General features: G+C 47.8%; 1 protein-coding gene across 1 annotated transcript; it reads left to right on the top strand.

Moving 5' to 3' along the window:
* Positions 1-382: 382 nt before the first annotated feature.
* Positions 383-4,055, top strand: CRYGS (crystallin gamma S; the record flags this gene model as incomplete). Its single annotated transcript, XM_079539689.1, has 3 exons — positions 383-403; positions 2,165-2,407; positions 3,783-4,055. The coding sequence occupies 3 exons, from the start codon at positions 383-385 to the stop codon at positions 4,053-4,055; spliced, it is 537 nt and encodes a 178-aa protein (XP_079395815.1).
* Positions 4,056-23,725: the final 19,670 nt, after the last annotated feature.

The following is a 23,725-nucleotide window of genomic DNA, read 5'->3' as shown; positions in this document are numbered from 1 at the left end:
TAGAGCTGACTGGGAACAATTCTAGTTTGACATGCTTACAAGGAGGAGAGCAGCCAAAATAGCCCCCTACACCCCCATTTTCCAGGACTTGGCAGGGGGCTGTGTGTTTTGAGTGCGTTTGGCAGAGTTTTGGTGTTCTGACTCAGCAGATGATAACAAAGGGAGGACGGCGAAGCGTTCCTTTATTCCATAATCCTGTTTGCTTTTCTGGAAACGGGCTATAGCCTCAGAATCACTGACTCAATTTTTGGATCCTATTCTCATGACAAAGCGGCTGTCTGGTTTCAAACAAGCCCATTATAAAAAGGGTGCCTGGGTCCTGCCTGTTTTATAACAGGTCCTGACTCGCCTCCAGCACTGGGAAGTTTGGCTGGAACAGAAAATGTCCAGGGCTGGACCAAAGGTAAGCTTGTTTGCAGCCTATACACAATATATACACGAGCCTGATTCACTATGTGCAGCAAAATGTCTGGGATGAGTTAAATCAGTGAATGAGTGCAAATCTCATCTTTTCTCTGTGCCACGCTCATGTTGCAGAGAGGGAAAGAAAAGGCAAAGGAGACCATGAAACGGTATTTCCCACAACCTAAGCAAGTGATGTGCCCTAGAAAGAGGTCACTGCCCCTGTGCTGCTTTATTAGGTACTGCTAAGTATTGCTTACAGTTGCTGCTTATGAGTTTCCTTCTAACACAGCTGCTGTCGGGAAGAAATGTGGTGATTGCTGTTAGGTGGCCGATGCAGTATGAGTTTTGCAGTCATGTAAGGAAGATCTGCTGGGGCAAATCTGTTATCTGTCAGGTAAGCCCCAAAGAAAAGTTTGGACAGTGAGCAGCTAAGGGGATATCACTGTGAGCAGAGCAACTGAATGGCTTTACTGACGGGAGGCGATTTGCATCGGAGTAATGTGTGACTGAAAGGAACTGACGGATCTGGAATTGAAATCTGCAGCTCACCTGTCATCGTCCTGTGGGTGGAAACCGTCTGCCTCCTCTGTGTCTGTAGCATCACAGGGAAGCTGAGAAGTGCTGAGTGAGGGACTGGAGTGAACTGGGAGTGTGTGAAGGGCAACACAGGTGGGCAGGAGCCGTCTCCTTCAGTCTCTCTGTATGTGCTTTAGGAAGAAAGCAGCAAACCACACCTCTAGTTTGTCACTGCTTAGTGGCTATAGCTTTATAAATACAGGGAGAACATCTCCCAAGGAACAGAGAGTAGTGTTGAATTGAAAGACACTTGTGCTCCTCAGGGTGGGAAGGGGACCTCAGACGAGCTCTCTATTACAAAACAGAAGGCCACCTTGGCCAACTTAATAGGCAAATAGGTTGTTGTGACAGGGCACGTGAACCCTGGTCACTGTGCTGGTAAGGCACACTGACTGACCAGCAGTAACGGTGGCTAACTTATTTTTTACAGAAAGTGAATGTATTAAAAAATATAGTGAGGTTCTAGATTTGAGTCTAGTTCCAAGGCTGAGATGGCAGCCTTGGACTGTATTTTTCACAGTGATATTAAATCAACACAAGAAGCCAAGGCGCTGTAGGTGAAGTACAGCTAGCTGGGATCAAGAGGTGATTGTGTATCTTAATGCACTATGGAATAAACAAGGAATCAGCTGGTTGATGTTTGCTAGGACTGGGAAAGCTATGACCAGGGGATACTGAGACTGCTGGTGTTTCTGCTTTGCCCTAGCACTAGCTAAGTCTCCTTTGGGGACAGAGGGTGAAGAAGTCAGGCTGGTGTGCATGGAAAAATGGATTACAGTCCTGTGTGTTAGATGTTTAAATCACCGGGGCAGGGGAAATTCTGTCCAGAGTAGCTGTGGGAATTGGCTGAGGCAATTTCCAATGTTGCCAAACGACCCAGGCAGCATGCACAGGGCTGATGCCCTTCTAAGGAAGCTTGAAAAGGGCAAATGCTGCCTGAGTCTGCACGATGTCGAATCAACTGACTTGCACATCAGTTGTCCTTTCTCCGGAACAGTTGAGTTCGGGAATTCATTTTTTTTGCCTTTTTTTTTTCCTATCTCCATGTTGGAGGCAGCAGGGGTTACAGACGGGCTCAGATTATGGCTGTGTGCTTTGAAGCGATGTCCTTCCAGTGGCAACACCAATGCTGCTCCTGGAGGGATGCGGAACCCCCTGCTTCTCTCCCCTGCTGGTCTTTCAGGTCACCTTCTATGAAGACAAGAATTTCCTGGGTCGTCGCTACGAGTGCGACGCCGACTGCCCTGATTTCCACACCTACCTGAACCGCTGCAACTCCATCCGGGTGGAGGGAGGCACCTGGGTGGCCTATGAGAGGCCCAACTATTCGGGGAACATGTATGTGCTGAGGCGGGGGGAGTATCCTGACTACCACCACTGGATGGGCCTCAATGACCGCCTTGGCTCCTGCAAAGCTGTCCACATAGTAAGTGTGATGCTTCCCTAGGGGTGTCTTAGTTCATCAACCTACCACTTCAGTTGCTTTGTCGTGTCATAGATGGGCTTGGGTTGGAAGAAACCTCAAAGACCATCCGCTTTCAGCCCCCATCACGTGTGGGGTTACCTCCCTTCAGATTAAGTTGCCCAAAGCACCCCATTCATCCTGGCTTTGAGCACCTCTAGGGATGGTGCTTGCTGGTAGCCCCCATCTTCCTGGGGTCCCTAAGAAGAGGACAGCAATAGGTGGGTGGCACCAAGTCCCACAGCTGGGGTAATGATTTTGGGGTGAAGCAGCCTCCAATCTGGCAGGGTGGGAGTATGGTGTTAGAGCTGAGTGTTACTGCCCTGGTGTCAGTACCAGCAGCATAGCTGATGCCTGGTGGGCACAGTGTTGATGGGTCAATAATTGGACTAGCTGATCTTAATGGTCTTTTCCAAGCTTAATGATTCTATGATCTGTGCATCACTGACATGGGTAGCACTACCATGATTTGCCATTGAATGGAGCAGGTCTTAAAGCTGCAAGAGGTTTTTGCTTTCGTCTGTTGTGGGTTTGAGGTGTGAGTAAACCCCTTAGCCTAGGAATAGTTGTCAGCCACTTCAGAGCTCTGAACTGCTACAAGGGATGGAGCAAGAGCACGTGGGAGGTGTAAGAGCAGCAAAGCGTCCTCCGCCACCGTGAAGAGCAGAGGTGATGCTGCATGTCCCCTGTGCTTGGCTTCCCCTCCCATACATGGGGAGGTGGCATGGGGACCGACTGATCGTAGATGTTGGTTCAGAGCCCCTGGAGCAGTGACACAGAGCTGTGAGATCCTGCAGAGTTTGGCTGGGGCTGGTAGTGAGAACAGGCGGAGGGGAGGCGGGGGGAGACTGTGTCCAGACAGCCACAGATTAAAACCACCACGGTGCCTTCAGGCAACACAGCGCTTGAAATCACAGTGGAAAATACCCGTGCTGCGTTCGCCTGTAATACAACCCAGCTGGGGTCAGCAGCTCATTAAACTCCTCATTGCCCAGAGGAGCGGGGAGCAGAGGGGTGCATCCCTCCTGATGCTCACACTGAGTGGCTGCAGGCTTTGAGCAGGCTGCCTGCATGGGATAGAGCCCAGCACGTGCTCATCTCTCTCCACACCCATCTGGAACTCGGGCTGTGGTGGGGGTTTAGGCTGAAAGTGCTCTTTGCATGTGATGCTTGGTCAAGAATTACCCCACACTGTGTTTAGGGGCTGATGTGAGCTATTCAGAACCATGCTGGTGTGTTGGGGTGTTAGTGCTTGACCTGAGCTTGGCTGTGCCTTGCCTCTGCTTCTACCCCAGACGCATCCCAAACCCCCTGCAATTCTCTCCCTTCTCCCTTCCAGCCAAGTGGAGCCCAGGGCCACATCCAGGTGTTTGAGAAGGGGGATTTCGGTGGGCAGATGTTTGAAGCCACTGAAGACTGCCCTTCCATCCTGGAGGAGTGCCACTTTCGTGAGGTCCACGCCTGCCGGGTGCTGGAGGGCATCTGGGTGTTTTATGAGCACCCCAACTACCGGGGCAGGCAGTACCTGCTGCCCAAGGGCGAGTACCGGCAGCCAGTGGAATGGGGAGCAGTGACCCCTGCCGTCCAGTCCTTCCGCAGCATTGCTGAGTGAATGGTGGGGAGCTGGGCCCCCAATAAAGCACTTGAGTCACTCAGAAGCTCTGTCCCGCTTTTTCCCCCATGTGTGAACCTGTTAGCCAGGTGCTTTCTTTGGGCAGAACAGTCTCCACCAGCTCCCACTGCCTCCAACTCTGGTCTCCAGCTCTGCAATGGGCAGAGACTCTGGAGAATGGGGGTTGCTGGGCATCCTGACTGTATTAGGACCACTAAAATAGGGAAGTTAGAAGAGGATAAAGAGGTTGGATGTGGACAGAGATAATGAACACCTCTCAAAACTGAGCTCTGAGATTGCTGCTGGATGTTCCCAAATAGCAGCAGAGGATAGGAAGCAGTGAGTCCCCAGGCCCTGGAGGCATGCACTGAGCAGAAGGGGCCACCGGGCTCCCAGTCGTCCCACAGTTTGGAACATCTGCTTTGCCCTGTGCCACTAGATGTCAGGCTGGTTGTGCCCATGCAGGAAGCAGTGATGCAAGTCCCTCCTCGTGGGGACTCCAGCCTGTTTGCATGTGGAGCAGAGGGACCCCAGGCTAATGATGGCAGTGGAAGCAGAGCCCTTGCAGCCATGCTCCCCAGTCTCCTTGGTTGATGTATGAGGTTATTACAGAGCAGGGAGGCAGGCAAAGTGATGTTTGTCAACCTGCAGCCCCCGGGAGCACAGCTCCCTGCAAAGGGCAATGTGTGTCCCCATCCTCCCCCAGTCCCCCCTTTGCTCTCTGCCACGTCTCTCCTTTCCTCTGGTGTTTAATTCTGTCTCCTCAGACACTCCAGCATTACCCAGCTCTTAGCAATTGGGGTCGGTGCACGAGCCATCCCCCAGCACCTTGATCAGCTTCCAGCAAAGCTCTCTGGGACCCTCCCTGGGAGATCTAAAGGGCACCAGCTTGAGTGTGGCATGCATGTTGGGTTTTGTTGCCTTTCCCATTTCTACATGGAAGATCCCTGCAGGTGGGATAGCAGCTGGTGAGTTTGGGCACTGCGATTCCTGCTGCCCCCCCATGTTGGGGCACCAAGCTCTGCTTTGCCCCTGCAGTCACATTACCTCCCTGCATCCTTCCTGTGCATCACCTAAACGCAATTATCCCAGCTCTTCCCCTCCCCATCCTCCTGCCCTCTGGTAAATTCCACATTGTACCCCGAATGCTGGCAAGCAAGGCAAACAACAGTAAAATATGCTAGTTGTGTGGGTTTTATTTTATTTTATTATTATTCCTGATTACTTTTTCCACTGGGGGCTCCCTCGTTGCGGGTGTCTGGGAGCAGCGGGATCGCAGGCCATCCAGCCCAGCCCGCTTGACGGCTAATTTCCATTTTTCAGTATCAGGGGGTCTGCTCCGGTAATTGGCATGCAGATTGAGTCTGATGGGCCTGTTCCATATGAGAAAAGGCTCCGCTCGTTAGAATAAGCCAACCCCAGGCTGATGGATGGGGCAGAAGGAGGTCATTGCGAAAGAGAATACAGTGATATGCGTGCACAAGATGGGAAATTTCTCCCCCCTTCCCCCCCCACTTTCTTTATCCGGCCAACTCTAATCTATCATATTTCATTGAGACAAATCCTGCTCCGTTTCTTTCTCCTTTTTCCCTCGAAGGGAAATGTGCTGGAACCTGCTCCTGGATTTAATAAGGAGATGGTGTGGTGGCGCTGGAATTAAAGCGGTGCCATGGTTCATTAGCAGCTGGGGAGCGCGCCGAGCTGGCCCAGATGTTAATTACACTTTGGGAATTAATTTCTATAAGGCGCTCCTCTCCTCTATCATCCCTAATCCAGCAGGCACGCCAGGACTTCTCACAGCGGAAGCTGCAGGGTGGGCATGTGTCCCCTCCTCTGTCCTATCTGTGTCTGTCTGTCCCCTGTCTGTCTGTCCTGCTGCTACGTACCCTCCCCTACGTTACTGTCCTTGGACCATAGCTAGGCAGGCTTGACAGCGTGCTTTCAAGCCATGCAAAGTAGATTCAGAGGCAGAGCCAAGCTGCTCCGTGCCCTGTGTTAAACACCCCAGCTTGGAGTTCCCCTACAATCGCAGAGGGAGATGGAGACGGAAAGGCACAGCGCTCGAGGGATCAGCTGTTCCTTTGACAGTCCCCAGCAGAGGGCAATAGAAGCAAATGGAAGAGGCAAGACTTTGCAAGTGATGTGCAAGAGGAGTAGTTTGCAAGCCAGGGACATGCAGGCAGGATGATGTGCAAGCAGAGCCATGTGCAAGTAGAATAATGTGCAAGCAGTGTGATGTGCAAGCCCAACCACGTGCAAGTGGAATGATGTGCAGGTAGGGGTAGGTGCAAGCACAGGCTTATGCAAACAGAGCAGTGTGCAAATGAGGCTAATGAGTTATAGAATCATAGAATCACCAAGGCTAGGAAAGACCTACAGGATCACTCGGTCCAACCATCCACTGATCACCAATAGTTCTCAATGCAATGGAAGCAATGTACGAGTGAGGGCAAGGTGCAAATGGAGCAACGCACAGGGGGAACGATGCAAACGAGATGTGCAAGTAAAGCAATGCTTGGGGAGGTGGGGCTTGAGAAAGCAATCAAAGCAAAACAGAGCAATTGAGGAGTATTTTCATAGAATCATAGAATCTTTATGGTTGGAAAAGACTTCTAAGATGATCAGGTCCTACCACAGACCCATTCCCACCATCCCCACTAACCACGTCCCATTGGTTCTCCATTGGTAGGACTGAAATCAGAGTGCAAACGATTGCTTTAGGTTTGGAGGGAGAAGATCTTTGAGAGGAGAAGATAATGAGGGCAGTGTTCCTGCCTGGGTTCCCAGACCTGGCATTTTTGGGGTTAGGAAATCATCTCATTAGAATGACACCAATGTGCCCATCTTGTAAATATCCCCATTCATTCTACAACATGATCCAGTACACTGGGATTATTACCTGTTCCAGCCTAAGCAAATGGCAGACAGCTATTTCCTAATGGGGAGGTGTTATGGCCACTTATTAACGAACAATGCGTCGTTAAGAGGGGAGAGATTCAAAGGTCCTAAATGCATTTCAAAGGACACAGTGCAAGCAGAGCCCACCGTTGCGTATCTGGGGAACATGGGCAAAATTTCTAACAAGGAATATACTGGGCTCAATGTAATTAACTAATTCTCAATCAAAAGGGTTTTAGAACTGAATGGTCAGGGAATTCAATTATGGGTTTCCTAATGAAATGCCGTGTGCCAAGGCAGGGAAGATCAGGGCTGAGATCAGGGCACAGCTCCTTCTGTGGGGCCACTGCACACGTCCCCAGGGCAGCTGGAGATGTTCCACGTGGTGTGACCCCATAGCTGATTTTCGTCACCCCATACCTGATATTTCTCATCCCATACCTGATTTTTGCCATACCAATGGCTCCTCTAGGCCAAAACTTATGGATGGGGCTGGGGGACTTGGGTCCATGCAGCCCATCCCATAGCACCTCCCAGTCCCCCTCCAGAGACCCCAGCAGGGGAGGTTTCCCCCTCCACCCCCCAAATCCAGCCTCCAGTTAAAAGCAACATTGTTCTCCGTGTATGAAAGGAGCCTCCTCCAATCCTCCAGTAGTTTCCCTTATTATAGAAAGTTGGTTTGCTCACTTTACAAAGGGAAATGTATTATGAATCTTCCCTTCATTCCCCTCCTTTTTTTTCTCCACGTTTAACAACCGATTTGTGTGTTGCATGAAAGTTACACAGTTCTTTAGATGCATTTGCTATTTTATTTTCTTTCATTCAAAAATATGTCAGTAATCTTTTTGTTAACATGAAAGATAAAGGATTAGTAATGCAAGATGCAGTTTTCTTGTAACCTTCTTGAAAGCAGACTATAGTTTCTTATCTGGCTCTAACATTCATTTTCCTGAAATGAAAAAAAAAAAAAAAAAAAAAGGACTTTTAAAATGAAATAAACTATATTCGATTCAGAGGAGAAGCACTAGCGAAGAAATTTATTGCAGCTGACAGAAGGGAGAGCTGCACAGAAGTCCTTCTGCTGCAGCAGCCGGCTCCTCTCAAACAGAACCATGCACGCATGCACACCCACGTGCACAGGGAATGCAGCTTCAGGGGGCAAAGCAGCAAAGCCAAGCCTTGTGCCGTCACTGACACATCACAGCTTGGGTCTGGCAGCCATGGCAAGCTGCTGCTTGTGAGGCATTGGGCTCTAGAGCTGGTGGTGATAACTGCATTGTGAACATCCAGTTGGGACATCCCAAAGTGGAGCTGGGCTTGGTTAGTGTTGGTGTTCGTACTCACTGCATCCCTGTTGGGTTTGGTTTTGTCTTTGAGTTTGGCTTGTGAACCTGGTGGCTTTTGGGGTAATCATGGTGCAGGGTGTCCTGCACACCTTGGAGACTGCAGGGAGCAAGAAGAGGTGGTATTCCTAGCACTGATGTCTCTTGAGAACCATATGTTCAAGGGAAGGTTGCTGTGGTGGTCATGAGTGCAGCCCAAACTCTCTGATGGCTGTGAAGCATCACAGTGCATGCTGTGCCCATGGCATTAAGTGCCCACAAGCAAAGCTCAGGTAGAATCTAAAAGGAGATGGATGAAACGAAAACCTGACCATTGGAGCAGGAATTATAGTCTGGGACAGGAGGGATGGAGGCAAGAGCTATGGTGTGGGTCAGGAACCAGCAGTGCTTGGAGGAAGCATCACAGCTGGTCATGCAGAGTGCCCGGAGGTGGTGCTGGTGGCTGCAGCTCCTAGGCTGTGTGCTGTATCTTCTGCTGATGGCTCACAGCACCATGCTCTGTGTAGTCCTTGGGTGGACCAGATGGACCTGCTGTCATTTCTGACCCCAGCTATTCTGGGATTGTCTGCCAAGGGAAAACCTTACATCCCTTTGCTTCGTAGACGTGGAGGATGGATGGTTTCAGTTTGCACCAATCTCCTTGGGTGGAGAAACCACGGCTGTGATAGCAGAAGAAATGCAGAGAGCCCAGGTGGAGCAATGACCCTGGGGCCTGAGGGTTAAATCATGATATAGAATGTCAGATTTCTACAGCAATTAGCTAATGGGCCCTGAGCACGTGCAAGGTGCTTTCCCCCCATCACGTGCATTTGGTTAATACTGAGTTGGCGCTATAGGGAGCTGTGCTTTCAAGTTTGTTTATAACCTCATTTGTTGTTTTGCTCTGGAGAAACTTGATATTTTCTATTGCCGATGGAAATGCTGATGTCTTTTGTGCGTGACATAGCTTGCATCCTGCTCCTTGTGCAGGGCTTCACAATCACAATATAAAACAAGGGGGCGTCGTCTTTGGGCTGAAATCTTTGTCTTTAGAGTCCTGTGCCAGCACATCTGTGCTTTCATTTGAGGGAAAGTGGGTTTTCATATCAAAGGGGCCCCCCCATGACCAAGCCTTCCCTCTCCCCCTCTCTGCCCCGGCACACACGCTCTTTTAATATTTCATATATTTCCTAAGCTTTTATGCCTCTAAAAGAGAAGTGAATTTGTGGAGAGTTGAGCTCTCTAGAGCTGTACTTCAGAGCTGGGAAGTAATTCAGGGTGAAGCCTGTATTAATCTCAGGTGAGAGAGATATTTAAATTCAGGCTACCAGTGTGAATATAAAATGGGGATCTCTTTACAAAAATTTCAAATTGTAATATGCAAAGCTTAAAGAAAAGAAACCCCAAGGGAACAGCTTTCTTCCGGAACATTTTGTTCCAACCATCATCTCTTTACCTTTATTTTTTTATTTCACAAACCCTCCCTTTGCCATTTGGTGTATTTTTTTTATTTTACTTTTTTTTTTTTTTTTTTTTTTTTTAAATTAAATCTCATAGAGTTTTGAAAAATGAAATTCTCCATCACGGGGAGAACGGCGGTGGGGCGAAGGAGGAAGAAGTGGAAAAAACGATGTGCAGACCCAGATTTGAGCTGCAGCAGAAGGAAGGGACCCGCGGCCCCTGCCGTGTTTTTCTTCTCCCCAGCCCTATTTTCAAAGCAGACGCATGGGGTGAAGAGCTCAAAGGCATTGCTGGAAACCCCTCTGCTGCTCTGGGTGCAACAGTGGGAATTGGAACTGAAATCCTAACCCTAATCCCCACCGGGAGGGAGGTTGAGGCAGAGCAGGGTGCCCTTGCTGTTGCTGTCAGCTCATGGCACGCGTCCACCCGCTTTCTCCTTCTGCACAGATAACATGTTAGTATCGATCTCTGATCCCAGGCAGCCTATCTCGGAGTGTTTCAGTGGGGAGGTGAATTGGTTTGGCAGTGGATTGAGCCCGGTGTTGTGCTCCTGCCGCTGCTGCACGCCCCTCTGGCTCCCAGGTCAGGAGGAATATGTGACAGATGACACGCCATTATCAGCGCCGTCAATTAATTAAATTACACATTATGCTTATGAGAGTGATACACTGAGCCACTCTAGATTAAGTGTCTCAATTAAGTCTTTAATTTAGATTTAATAAGTAAGTTATTATATGCTAATAAAAGATCAATTAGTTGTTAAAAGAGCATTGATCCAGGTACAATAAGTGTGTCAGGGCGACAACTAACTGGTGTCGAGGAGATCGCGTGAACAGCATGGGTACAGTTGGGTATCTGATGTTGTTGGGGCACTTTGTGCTGAGCCCTACAACCCCTTCTGCAGAACCCAGGTTCCCCATGCTGTAAGGGTGCTGGGACAGCTGGATTCAGTGAGTCTTGGCATGGTGAATCCTTGGGGCTCAGTGTGAGTCATCACTTCTCTTCCGTGGGATAACCCATGGGAAGGAGCCAGTCCCTTCTTCCAAACTCATCTTGTTGTGTGGTGGGCGATGCAAGTGATGCTCCCCATACAAACCCCATGCTGTCATCCTGATGCCTGTCCGCCCCTTCATCCATCAGCCTCGGCTGCTCTTCCCAGAGGGAGATTTTGGGTGAGCAGGGACCACTTGGGAGCCTGAGGCTGGGCTGGGGATGGCAATAGGGGTGAGGATGGGGCTGGGGATGCGGGGGAAGCGCCGGGCTCCAGTGGAGCTGAGATTTCAGCTGAATATGGATGACATCATTATACGGGTGATCCTTTCAGCGACAGCGAGCCGGGTTTTAAAGTAGCGACCTACAGCATACAAATGATGGGTTTAAAGGAAATAAAAAAAGAGATGATTTGAATAGCATACATTTATAGAAGAAAAGCCTTCTTCCCCCCACCCCCCTCCATTTCTAATATCTTTCTACGGGGCAGGCGCTGTGCGTTGGAAAAGAAATTAAAACACTCCTCCTAAATACACTCCAGGCAGTAACAATGGCAAAGTTAAGAAGGTTACGAGACTTAGTTGTCCCAGCAACATGTCATCAAGTTGAAATGAGCAGGAAACACAGATAATGTAAGAAAGAGGAGGAGGGTGGAGAAGAATAAAACCACAGGAGGAAAAAATGCCAAGAGATTGAGAAAGAAAAGGGAAAACCCTTTTTATTTGCTGTTTCATTAGGATGAATCTGATTTTATAGTCTCTAAAAGAGGCTAAAATATAATCTCCTTTTGTGTAATGCGCGCGTTAGGAAAATGTGTCATCAGCAATTCTTCTGTACACTACAGCAATATTCAAAAAATTAGCAGGGATATTCAAGCCGAGCGACAAAGAAACACAAACAGAAGACTCACATTTCCAGCTCGAGCTGTCATTTAAGAACGTGTTCAACTTTTTATTAACCTCTCTGATTGTCCCTTATGGTTTCTCTCTGTCACGGCAGAAGAGCTCTGAGTTCCAGAGGGAAGACAAAGCTGCTGGAGGGAGAGGCTGTGGATGTGGCTCCGGCTGCCTTGCAAGCCAAGGGCTCTCCCTGCTCCTTCAGCACGGTGGATTCTGTGCCATGTGCTGGATGTGGGCATGCAGAGGGAGCACGCATGTCTCGTGTGGCAGAGAAGTGGTGAATAAAAGGAAATTTGGGCCATAAATGCAAATCTGCTTGGTCAAACATTGGGTGTAGATCTTTATTCAAGGCACCAGCCCAGTCCTAAAGCTCTACAGCAAGTTGTCATCAAGTCGCTTCCATCTCACAGTGTCAAAACTGAGTGTCATGGGGAACCTACAGCTTCCGGGGGATGCATCTCCATGGCCTTGTATGGTGCTTATGGAGCCATGCCCTTCCTGCTCACGGTGGTTTGGGGTGCCCCAGTGGGACCAGTGACTTCACATGGGCCTCATTCCCATCTGTTGGGCATACTGCCACGGGAGGAGGTTGCCCACCTTGTGCGGGGTGCTGTGGGATTCACAGGGGCAATTCTGGAATTCAAGCCCTGATCTCTGTGTTGCTGGAGAGTTTGGGACAGTGTGGGCAGTGGGGACTCAGGACAGGGGACCAGGATTACCAAAGCTACGTGTGATGGTGAGGTTTGATCCCAAACTGCAGTCACTGGGTATTACTTTAATTTAAATAGTAATACATCCATCAAGCACTCAGCCTCCTCTGTGGTTGCTGCAGGAGACTCAGGGCTCCAAGAGGCAAACTGCTTGCTCTGCTCTCAAAACAGAGCAGTAGGCAGCTAGTTCAGTCAGTAGGGGACATTGCTACAGGAAGAAATTGGGCTGAGAGGAGAGAAACCCACCATCTTCCCATGGCAGAGCAAGGAGCCAGCACCCTGCCTGGAGTGCTGGTGGCATGCTGATGTCGGTGAGTGATGACACCAGCACTGTCTGTGCTGGGAGGGATGGGCTTTGAGGTCCTGCAGAGCTCTTCTAGTTGCATGTCTCTAAATGTAGGCATAGGAACACAGTTTTATGTAGTGCTTTACAAAATGTCAACCCAAGCATTTGTTTGGTGTGTGCTCCAAATCATGACATCCCTGGAGTCTCTCAGCTACGCTCAGCTACGACCTTAGTGTGCTGAGATATTCAGGCAACTGCCTGAAATAATTCTGCTTTCCGATAAAAATCTCTCCCCTCCCCGCCCTTCTCTTCCACAAAGATATTTATTTGTTGTTCTTGTGCTTGTTTTTGTTTTTTTTTTAATTGTCTCTTGCTGTGGCTTCTTGTTGTGGATTATATTTTGAAGCAAGGATTGATTTAGCTAATTGATGGAGAGCTTTGCCTGTGAGGATTTCATAATCCTTGCTATTTTATCTTTGCAATAATTGCTATGACTGTGATTATTTCAAAGGGCTGAAAAAAAGGAGACAACAGGAAAACAGGCTCACCCACTCCTATTTTGCAGTTTTTACAGGCACCTGGGTGGGCTTCTCCTCCACAGGGTGTTCTCTGGGGAACAACAGCTCATGGAGGGCATGCAGGAAATGCATGGGATGAAGCATTCACCAAGGACACCTCAAGGTCCTACAGCCCTAACTAGAGCCACGCTGGCTACAGGCCCGCTGTGACACCCCATCTGATAGAGAAGGTAGTTTTGCCATGCTGTGTGAGGATGCTGGGTACAAAGTCATACTTGTGTTTGCTATGGAACATGGACATAAAGCCAGGCTGGTGTTTGCTGTGTGATATCAGAGCTGAGTCCACACCTGTGTTCACTGTGTGATGCTTGTTATGAGGCCACGCTGATCTTCACTGTGTGACACTGGACGTAAGACCAGACTGGTCTTCGCTGTGTCATGTGAAGCCACATGGATGTGAAGCCATGCTTCATGCCATCAATGGACATCGGACACAAGGCTGCACCAGAGTTCACCATGAGATGTTGGATGTGAGACCATGCTGGTCTTCACCATGGGATGTTGGGCGTGTGGCCACACCATCGTTCACCGTGGTGCACAAGATGCATCACTACACTGCTGTCGTTTGCCAGCTGGCCGCTGGAGGCTGCTGCTGTCTTTGCAGTCACTGGAAGCTGCCTGCAGGCCCTGAGCACCTACCTTGAGTTCTGTCTGGTGCAGACACGAGGGCAATGGAGGCTGCTTCAGCCTCTTCCAGCAGCTCATGGGGCAGGAAGCATCCTCCTTGCTGGATAGAAGATCATAAAAAAGCTCCTGGTCATAGGATTAGAGACATCCCTGATGTAATGTCAGAGTCAGAGCACTACCAGGCTCAGAGCAGGTTCACTGGGGGCTCCCATCCACCAATGGCGTCCCATAGGTCCAGGAGCTCCATTTAAGCCCTTAGGCTTGGATCAGGCTGTATGCGTGCTTGTCTTTGGTCTTTCTTCTGGTCTCTCTCTTGGGCGAGTTTTAGATTTTGTAGCTTATTTCTGGCCCCATTTCCTGATGGGATCTCATAGGTGGATTTTGGATTTGGTTCATCCGCACTGTTTGGTGGGCGCTGCTGGGTGCTCTGTTCAGGAGCTGTGGGATCATGCCTTGACAGGTGAAAGCACTGCCTTGGCTCCTGGCTCACCCTGCCTTGTAAAGCATCTTGCTGCCCAATGTGCAGTACTAAACACAGCCTGGCTACAGCAACACAAGTTGCTGAGGATCTTGGTGATGAGCCAACATCCGTCTTCCCTCATCCTCAACTCCCTCTACTTGTTCTTCTCATCACTTTGATGTTCCTTGGCAAGGAACATAATCTAGATAAGGTCTACTCTGAATACCACACTTGATTTAAAACTTAGGTGTGAAGTGAGCTCCAAGTTTGACGTCCAACAGGAAGAGTACTGGTTACCCTACAGCAAAGGAAATAAGTTCATTCATGCTTCTGTGTTCCAGCTGCTTTCTGTGCATGCCTCATGGAAGAGCTGATGGTTCTGGTGGCACCTCCCTGGCCTCCTGCCTTAAACCTGCCTTGTTTGGGAGATCAGACTGCTCTGTAAAGTGTTCTCCTAAAAGCTTGACAATGACCAAAGATGTAGTGAGGCTTGGTGGCTGTCATTCCACTGTAATTGGAAAAATGTGCCCATGGGAAATGCAAGTCATCTGAGTTCCCTGCTGCTGTCTGGAGAAGTAAGAAGGGAATGATGTGTGGGTTTTCAAGAGTTTCAATGGATGCAGTGAGTGCAGAGCAGGAAAATCATAAATACCAGCTAACAACTGTTTCAGACACAGGGACACAAAAGAGCATGGAAAGAATATATAGCTTGTAAAGGTGCTGATAACTTGCCCTTCTCTGTTTGACTGTAGAGCTAATGCTTTTCCAACTGGGCCAGAATGGACAATCCCACTGAAAGATACCAGTGCATGCTAAGTCTAAGGAAAGCACTTCTGTAATTCTCCAAGAGTAATAACTTGGGTTCCCTGGGCTTTTGTTTGTTATAATTTGATCAAGCCCTGGGGATACGTGGGAAAACCCCTTAAATTACACAAAGTCCATGTCTTGCATCCAAATGTCTTCACGGGATGGGATCTGAGAAGGTTTCAACAGCCGCAGACAATATTTCTTACCGTCTCTGAAGTGTTCAGATAGAGTCCTAGAATCATTAAGGTTGGAAAAGACCTCTAAGATCCCCCTGTCCGACCCCAACCCATCCCACCATACCCACTGACCATGTCCCTCACTGCCACATCTCTCTTGACCAACAGCAGCAGAGAAGGAGGAGGGAGGCAGTGAGATCTTTGGAGCTCCCCCAGCCCCTCTGCAAGGCAGCACCACGCAGGGATTGAGGGCTCAGGACACAGGAGGGGGCCTTCATCAGCCTGAGGAGAATGGATTAGCTCCTGGCAGTGCTTACTGGGTCATCCCCTCCTGCTGCTGCTTCATGCACACTTTCCTGGTGCTAAATCCAGGGAAGGGAAGGCTGGCGATGTGACTGCAGGAGCAGAGCTCAGCTTGATCAGCTCCTAAGCTGGAGTACTGTGTTTTTCCTCAACTTGCAAGGGCTGGAATTGCTCAAGGTGGTCCTGAATTTAAGACGCATCACCTGGGCAGTTAATTGTATGTTAAAACTTGTACTGAAAGACAGCATCAAGCTTAGCTTTGGGCTGTAATTATCAGCGTTGCCCCTGCACTGAAGTAATGTTAGTACTAAGGGAAGTGGTTGAGACAACAGTCAGACAGATCCTACAGCTTTGCATGAGATGGGGCTAACAAACATGTCTCCAGCAAACCAAACGGGGCTTTGATACGATGTTTGGATGTGTTATGCCACAGTTTGATGACATGCTTCAGGAAAAACCTCCAAAAAGTGATTTTTTAGGGTATGGGAGAGAAGAGTTGAAATGCTGCCTGACTTGGAGGCAACCAGAGAGAGACTGAGAAAGAGTGGTCAGGATGTGGGAAGGTAGCAGAGACTCATGCAGGAGCTCTGCCAAGGTCATGAGAAACTCACTCCTTCCAGCATCTCAGGCAGTATCCCAGGACAGAACCACTCCCAGTAAGAAAAAACTGGCTTTTGTGGCAACTTTTCCTGGCTACAAAGCAGAGCTTTTTTCCCCATCAGTAGGAGAAATTTGAATGCAGAATGACGAATACAGTTGTCACCCTGCCTTTAGGAATCTAGGAAATAGCTGAAAGAGATGGAGAACACTAAGGAAGGCAAACGTGGAGATCTGTTGTTGGCTAGAGCGAGACACATCACTGATTTACAACAACTTTGCATTCCCAGAAGTCTGGTGTCTCCTCCTGTATGAGAGGTAGGGACAAGAGATGACACCGGTAAGGAGATATTTAAAATGGAGAAAGGGATGTGTTTCTTTGCACAGTGTATATTTCAGTGCTGGGTGACTGTCCTGGATATGCTGTTGCTGCGTCTGTCCTGGTGATTTCTTACCAGCCCTGAGGACTGTCATCCTCTGTGGCATTTGTGGCTTGCTTCCCTTCTTCAATGAGCGATCACAGGGGGGCTACCACTGGAAGCTCTTATCCTTAGTCAACCCTAGTGATAAACAGCCATGGCATGGGTTGATGGTGTTGTGCCTAACCATGTGTCTGCTCTAGATCTGTTATCTTGAGTAAAGAGGGAAAAATGCGGTGCATTGCCTGGAAATGCCTTGCTATCCTAACCCTGTCTCAGAGCCTACTATTTGTATGCAGAACTTGCTGTTGGGAATCATGAATCATTCAGGTTGGAAAAGACCCCTCAGATCCCCAGGTCCAACCCCAGCCCACCCCACAGTGCCCACTGCCCAGTGCCACATCCCCACAGCTCTGAGCACCTCCAGGCACAGTGACCCAACCACCTCCCTGTGCAGCTGTGCAGTGCCTCCCTGCTCTTTCTGAGAAGAAATGTCTCCTCATATCCAACCTGAGTCCTTCACATCTGTGCTCCTTCATCTTCCTGCTATTTGCATCTGGCACACATGGCAGGAGGCATTTCCTGAAAGCCTCAGGTGTTTTGGGCAGCTCATTAGCACACAGCTGCCAGCATATTCCTCCTTTATGGGTAGGTGGTAGGAGCAATCGACACATGATGGAGATGGGAATGCGACAGCTTGGAAGTGGCATCTCTGAGGGGAAGAAACAGCCCTTCCTCAATCCAGCTGCTGTTCCTCAATGTACAGAGCTCCTGATCACCTTCTGGTTTTCATGCACTGGGAAAGGAGGGCAGCAGGGAGGGAATCTTGTGAAAGACCTTCTCATGGTTGGGTGTCACCTTAGAGAAGGCAAAATGTCTTTTTCCAAGAACTCTGTGGAGGAAAAGAGTTCATTTATAAGCTAATGTACACGTCTCTGAGCCTAGAGAGCTCCTATCCCAGCACCTAGATGGGAAACATTTGTTTGCATTTGGCTGTTGCTTCATTTGCCCAAGCTCATATCGCATGCTGTGACATCCAACGTGATGCCCAGCTCCCATCGTGAACGGGGACAGCTGGGTGTGCTCCACTGGAAATGGAGCACACTATGGAAAGAGGGGAGGAAGAGCAGCAGTGGGGGCTCCTGAAGGTCCCTTCCCACCACCCCACCTGCACACATGTGTGCACACACAGCCACTGCAATAGCACTGTGCTCCTGCCAGCAGAAACTTGGAGAGAGGGGGGAGAGGGAGACAGCAAGCATACTTATCAAGTGGCTTGGACCGTAGCCGATTTGAAATATTACTAACCTTGCATTTTCAAATTTGATGCACAACAACCAAGATGCTAATACTTTCCTTAGTTTAGAAAAAAAAATCCTTTCACCCATCTCTTCTAGCCGAAGATTAGGAGAGAAGCTTTAAGAAGATTTAAAAAAAAAAAAAATCAACTTCTGAGCAGCGGAAAAAATGGTTTGTGATTCAGGGGCTCCGGGCAATTCATCATGGAAATTGGGTTTCTTAGCCGACATCATGTGAATCCTTTCGGCCCTGTCAACTTTTTAATACATTACATTGAGAATGTAAATCGTGTTGGTGAGGGGGAAAGAAGAGGGGAAAAAAAAAAAAAGAGAGAGAAAAAAAGAGAGCTGCTTCATTTTGGGTTTAGAGGGGAGGCAGCTTGAGGCCTGTAATTCATATTAACTAAATAATGCTAAAAAAAACCCCCACTCTCCAAATATACAGATATGTATATACACCTCGGGAAGGGAGGGGGGAAGGAAGAGAATGAGACAGACCAAAATTGAAATCATTTTATCCTTTTGAAGGGTGAGTATTTGAAAGGGGTTTGTTATGGATTTATTTTTATTTTCTTTTATTATTTTTTTTTTTAGTTGAGTTTATTTTATCCCTTTCTCTGCTTGAGCTGGTTGTTCCGTCAACGAGGAAAGAAAATGAATGTTTTAGAGGTGGAGGAAGATGGAGGCAACAGAAACGGAGGGAGAAAAAAAAGGAGAAGATCCCACACTGTCCTTGCAGTGAGTTTTTGTGTGTGTTTGCATGCATGCTGTATCCCGGTGATCTCAATTAACTCTTTCATGGGGGGTGAAAGCTGGTAGTGCGTGAAAGCCCAGCCCAGCCTGGGTGTGCTCTGAGTGTTTGCTCTGAAGACCTCTGGAGGCTCAGAGCAGGCTGTATGCAACACAAAGGCTCTGCATAAAACCCTGGACAGGGCTAAGCTGTGGTGCTGGCTTGCAGCTAGCTCAGATGTGGGGAATCTTTGCCAAGTGTATTCCTATTAGGGGATGCTTTCCCTGTGCCTTCAGTGCTCCCAGCGTGCAGCTGGAACAATCTGGAAGAGACAACAGAGGCTTCACAGAGAGGCCTTCTCTAGTTTTTCCTCACTGGATGGTGCAAGCTGGTGATTGAGGGTGATGTTTTATAATGACCGTCTGTAGATGTCCCTATTCATTGCATGAGATTTGCACCAGATGACCTTTAAAGGTCCCTTCCAACCCAAACGATTCTATAATTCATGTCTGAAGGATCTTCTGGAGGTTTCTACACTGTTGCCCTGCTCAGAGCTTGGCAGGCCTCCATGTCCAAAATCCTTCCATATGGAAGAAGACAGTAAAAGAAATTGGAAAGGTGTTGCATCAAGAAGAGTAATGGCAAGTAGAGCAAAGAACCAGTTGGCTTCAGCATGGGCTATGAGAGTCTGTAAGGCCCTGGTGTCCTCAGAGAGGGGAAAAGTGAGGACTGTGGCAAGCTTGTCTAGAAAGGTACTGAAAACAAGCTTGTTTTCTCAGAGGCAGACTTCCAGGAAAGCCTCTGAGAAATTAGACCACTCCTAGAAATGCCAAGCTGATGCTGTTATTCAAAGTGCAGTTGTCAGCTGGGGCACCTTCCCAAAATATTAAGTGTCCCTAATAGGGCAGATAGAGAACGCCTGGAGTGCAAGGGTCAAAGGCATGGCTGGTGCATCTTATAGCTGTGAGCTGTAGGCAGTGTGGTTTTGTCAGCGGTGTTTGCTTTGCAAAAAAGATGCAAGCAAATTATTTGATGGGACAGCTGAATAGTGGTGTGACACATATTGGCATTGGGGCCATATTGGCAAAATTAGGCATGGATGCATGCTGTGACTTCTTCGGGCAGATCCAACTTCCAAGCAGTGCATATCCAACCTGTTTTGAACCTCTTCAGAAAGGGCTGTTAGGAGCAGGTAGGACAGCAGTGTGTTTTACTAGCGACATTCAGCTCACTCCTGCTTATCCTCACCAAATGGTTCACCTCTCACATTGAGTTTTGGCTGTAACAGGGAAGAGCTGGTTGAAAGAACAGGCTGCCCAGGGAGGTGGTGGAGTCACCGTGTCAGGAAGTGTGGAGATGTGGCACTGAAGGTGCCTGGATGTTGTGTTGAGGAACATGGTTTAGTGGGAGCTATTGGTAATAGCTGAACGGTTGGACTGGATGATCTTTTAGGTCTTTTCCAACCTTGGTGATTCTATGAGTCTATGATTCTAAGGACGTGGTCAGTGGGCATTATGGGGTGGGCTGGGGTTGGACATGATGACCTCAGTGGTCTTTTCCAACCTTGATGATTCTACGATTCTGCAATCATCTCCTTTGCTCCAAGTTTACAGCTCACATTTGCGACGTGAAAGCCAACAGCAAACAGTGATCCTTCATTTTTCTTCCTCTTGCTGAGCCTGGCTGCCTGTCTCCAGCTTCTCTGTGCAGTGAGCTTACATGACTCTCTTGTTAAGCTATCTTCCAGATAGCTTATCCTATCTTCCTCATCCTTACCAATGGAAATGCTGGCTCCCGGGTCACCTCTTGGGAAGCTTTGTGCTTATTCCTCCATCCTCAGTCACCACCTTCCTGGAAATGAGCTGTTGAGGTTGTCAGTGCTAATTACTTTTGCATTTGAATGGCCACCTGTATACCTGGGTTTATTGTATGCATCATGTTCTATAGATGGTGAAAGGACACAGCCAGCAAATGACAGATTCTCAGTTGACAACAACAGTATTAAAACCAAAGTAATCCTTTGTGGTGGGATCCAAGGAACACCGTTTACACTCATTTGCAAAACACTTGCAAAACCCCAACCTTTGTTGCAGGATGTAACTTCAAGGCTTGGCTGACTTTTATACATGATGTAATTAAGCATGCCTGAAAGTGTGTTTAAGAAAAAAAAAAAAGAAGTGCTTATAATCCAGTGTTCTCGAGTCTCTTCAACATTCCTTGAATAGCTGCATCCCTGCCTTGGTTCAGGAGCAGCACATGCTCCTAATGCGTAATCCCCGAACGACTCTTTGCTTGCAATATTACTCAATTCCTACAGCTGTTTGGCTCTTGTTTAAGCATCTGAAATGCATTGTGTGCTTCCTGCATGATTGGGTGTGTTATCCCGCTGATTTTAAGGCAAATTCTCATTCTATGTCTGCATATCCTGAACATATTTGGCAGCATTTTTCTTTCTGTCTATATGATCTTTGTGTTGCGCTGACTGAAAAGAAAATAACGTTTTTGGAAGGTCTTTAAAACTTTGTTGGACAAGTTAGAGAGTCCACGTTTGTTTTCAATGATGGCCAAAGGAAGTCAGAGCAGATAGATGTATTTGAGAAATAAAGTATTCCAGCTGTACCATGAACATCCCATTTGGGAGCAGCGTTAAGTCTTGAATAACTGTTCCCATAGTCTTGCAGACTAGAAAATGAGAAAGCTAAGCTGGAGGGCTTTGAGGTTTGTGCTTCAGACTGAGAAGAAATGACAGGTGAAGAAGAGAACTCCAGGAGAGTGATGAGAGGCACCAAATCCTAATAGCGTTTGGGCAGAAGTGGGGGGTTTGTGGAAGACCAAAGCATCTCCTGAGTTGAGATATTCTTGGAGGCATCCCCAAGTATAAGCCATTTGTGACTTTTTTAAAGGTTTAAGGTTCAGAAAATTCAGGGAAAAAAGTCATAAGAATTAGAAGCGTGATGGCTGCTTTCAGCAGAAATTGAAAAGAAAGGAAAAGTCTGGCAGACCAGTAGTGTCCTGCTGCTTTTATTTATTTCTACTGAAACTTGCTGCACGCCAGCCCTCCCGGTAATAACGTTAGCTCTGAGGGTAGCAAGGATTTGCATTTTGGCAGGATTTATTAAAGTTGGGTGGGATTTGTTATCATTTTCAGGAAACATCTGGACACTGCTTTCAGACACAGGGTCCGATTTTTGGGTGGTGCTGTGTGGAGCCAGGAGATGGACTCAACAATCCTTACACGTCTGCTCCAACTCAATGTGTTTTATGATTCCTTGATCACTGCTTAATATTTATACTGTAGATATGTCCCAGAAGCTGCATTTGGTCTTGGCTTGTGATGGCTTGAGATGAGGTAAATGGTAGCCCGATGGTAGCAAGAAAGAAGGTAGCTTTATCTCAAAAGCACCTCTCTCCAGTTATTCCTTCCTCCATACAGGTGTCCCCAGGAGCTTTCCTCATCTCCCCAGTGCCCATCTGTAGTGGTGGAGGTGATCCCAGGAGGCCTGGTGCAGAATGGTGGGCACTGTGTCACTGCCCAGTGGTCCTGGGAAGGGCAACGAATGAGTACAAAGCCTGCCTAAATCTTTGAACAAATGTAAATACTTGTTCAGGTTGGGACATTGATGGGGAACTGGGCACCCCCAGGTGCTTAGCCAGATGAGTTCAGACCATCAGTTCTTATTGTAGGCACTGTGAGTATAAGTATGAATATCACATATAAGTGCTGAATATCACATCAGGAATTATCACATCAAGAAAGCCCTGGATTTGGAATTTTAATATTTTATCTTACAGTTGATGAGATGGTCACAACAGAGCATGATGTCATATGGGGTATTCTTTTGGGAAAACGGCTCTTTTCATAACCTGAATTGCTGAATTCTTTCTTTCTGAAGGAGCAAAACGTGTGAGCTGGCCCATTGTGTGTCAAGGAGATGAACTCCTAGACTAAAATGCATGATGACCCTTGAAATGAAGAGTCTTTGGCAAGCGGGCGTGATTGCATGGGCTGCTCTGGAGCTGTGAGCTAATTCAAGAAGGAAGACCACTGAGATTTCTGGTGATGGAAAAATTGTTACTGTGTTAGCACTTTTCAATTAAATTGCATGAAAACCATGAGCAGAGTTTCAAGGCTTAAGGGCAAAGTGAAACATCGGTTTTAATACCTGAGGAAAAAACATTTAGAACGTTTTTTTTTTCTGTGTAAGATTTACAAACGTGGAGTTGGTTCTGAGGCAGAATTAAAGTAAAATTTAGAAATTGTGAAAATTTCATTGAGAACGTGTTCAGCTTTCAGCAGAACTTGAACGGAGCTAAAAGGACACAAGTTTTATCTGAAGGCCTGCGAGATGGAAATAAACTTACTGCTCACTATAGAGGTGGAATACACTAATGGTGACTTTATACTTACAATAGTGAGGTTGGTAGGTGAAAACAGTGTCTGTTGGTCTAATAGGACTCCTACCTCAAAGTTTTTGTTAAAATAGGAATTTTAAATAAAAACAGAGCCTTGAAGAACACTGAAGAATGGTGGAGATGTGGCTCTGAGAGACATGGTTTGTGGGCATGGTGGGATGGGTTGGGATTGGACTTTTCCAACCTCAGTGGTTCTATGATATTTCCAGTCTGGTAAGTAGCAATGTGCTGTAACCCACGGCTCAGTATTGTATTAGTGTATTGTGTTTGAGTCTTGGTCATTGAAGTATGTATGTTTTTTAAATTCATAGCATGGTAAAAATCAAATAGACATTGTAGGCAATGAGGAGTGATGATATGTCGAGTAACAGAGCAAGCAGATTGTTTGGGCTACTGTATTCAGCTACGGTAAGCTGGATATAAGTCAAACAACATATGCTTTGGAGCACAAGGATGCATTACCCACAGAAGTGAAGATGGCAAGTCCACCATTGGAAGAAGGCATTCGGTTCGGTCTTCACCCTCTAAGAGGGAGGCCATGAGTATGTGAAAGCCAGGGGTTCAGCATGCACACCTGCATGCAGCATTCAGTGGGTTCAGGCTGCCAAAAGAAAGCTCTGGAGGATGATTTGACTGCGGTATCTCAATGTCACTGCAGGCATCCTGTGCTATGGGGATTGTTGCTCTAACAGACCC

The sequence above is a fragment of the Tetrao urogallus genome, assembly GCF_951394365.1.
Source record: "Tetrao urogallus genome assembly, chromosome: 9".
Classification (NCBI taxonomy): Eukaryota; Metazoa; Chordata; class Aves; order Galliformes; family Phasianidae; genus Tetrao; species Tetrao urogallus.
This window is presented reverse-complemented; position numbering and strand designations above follow the sequence as displayed.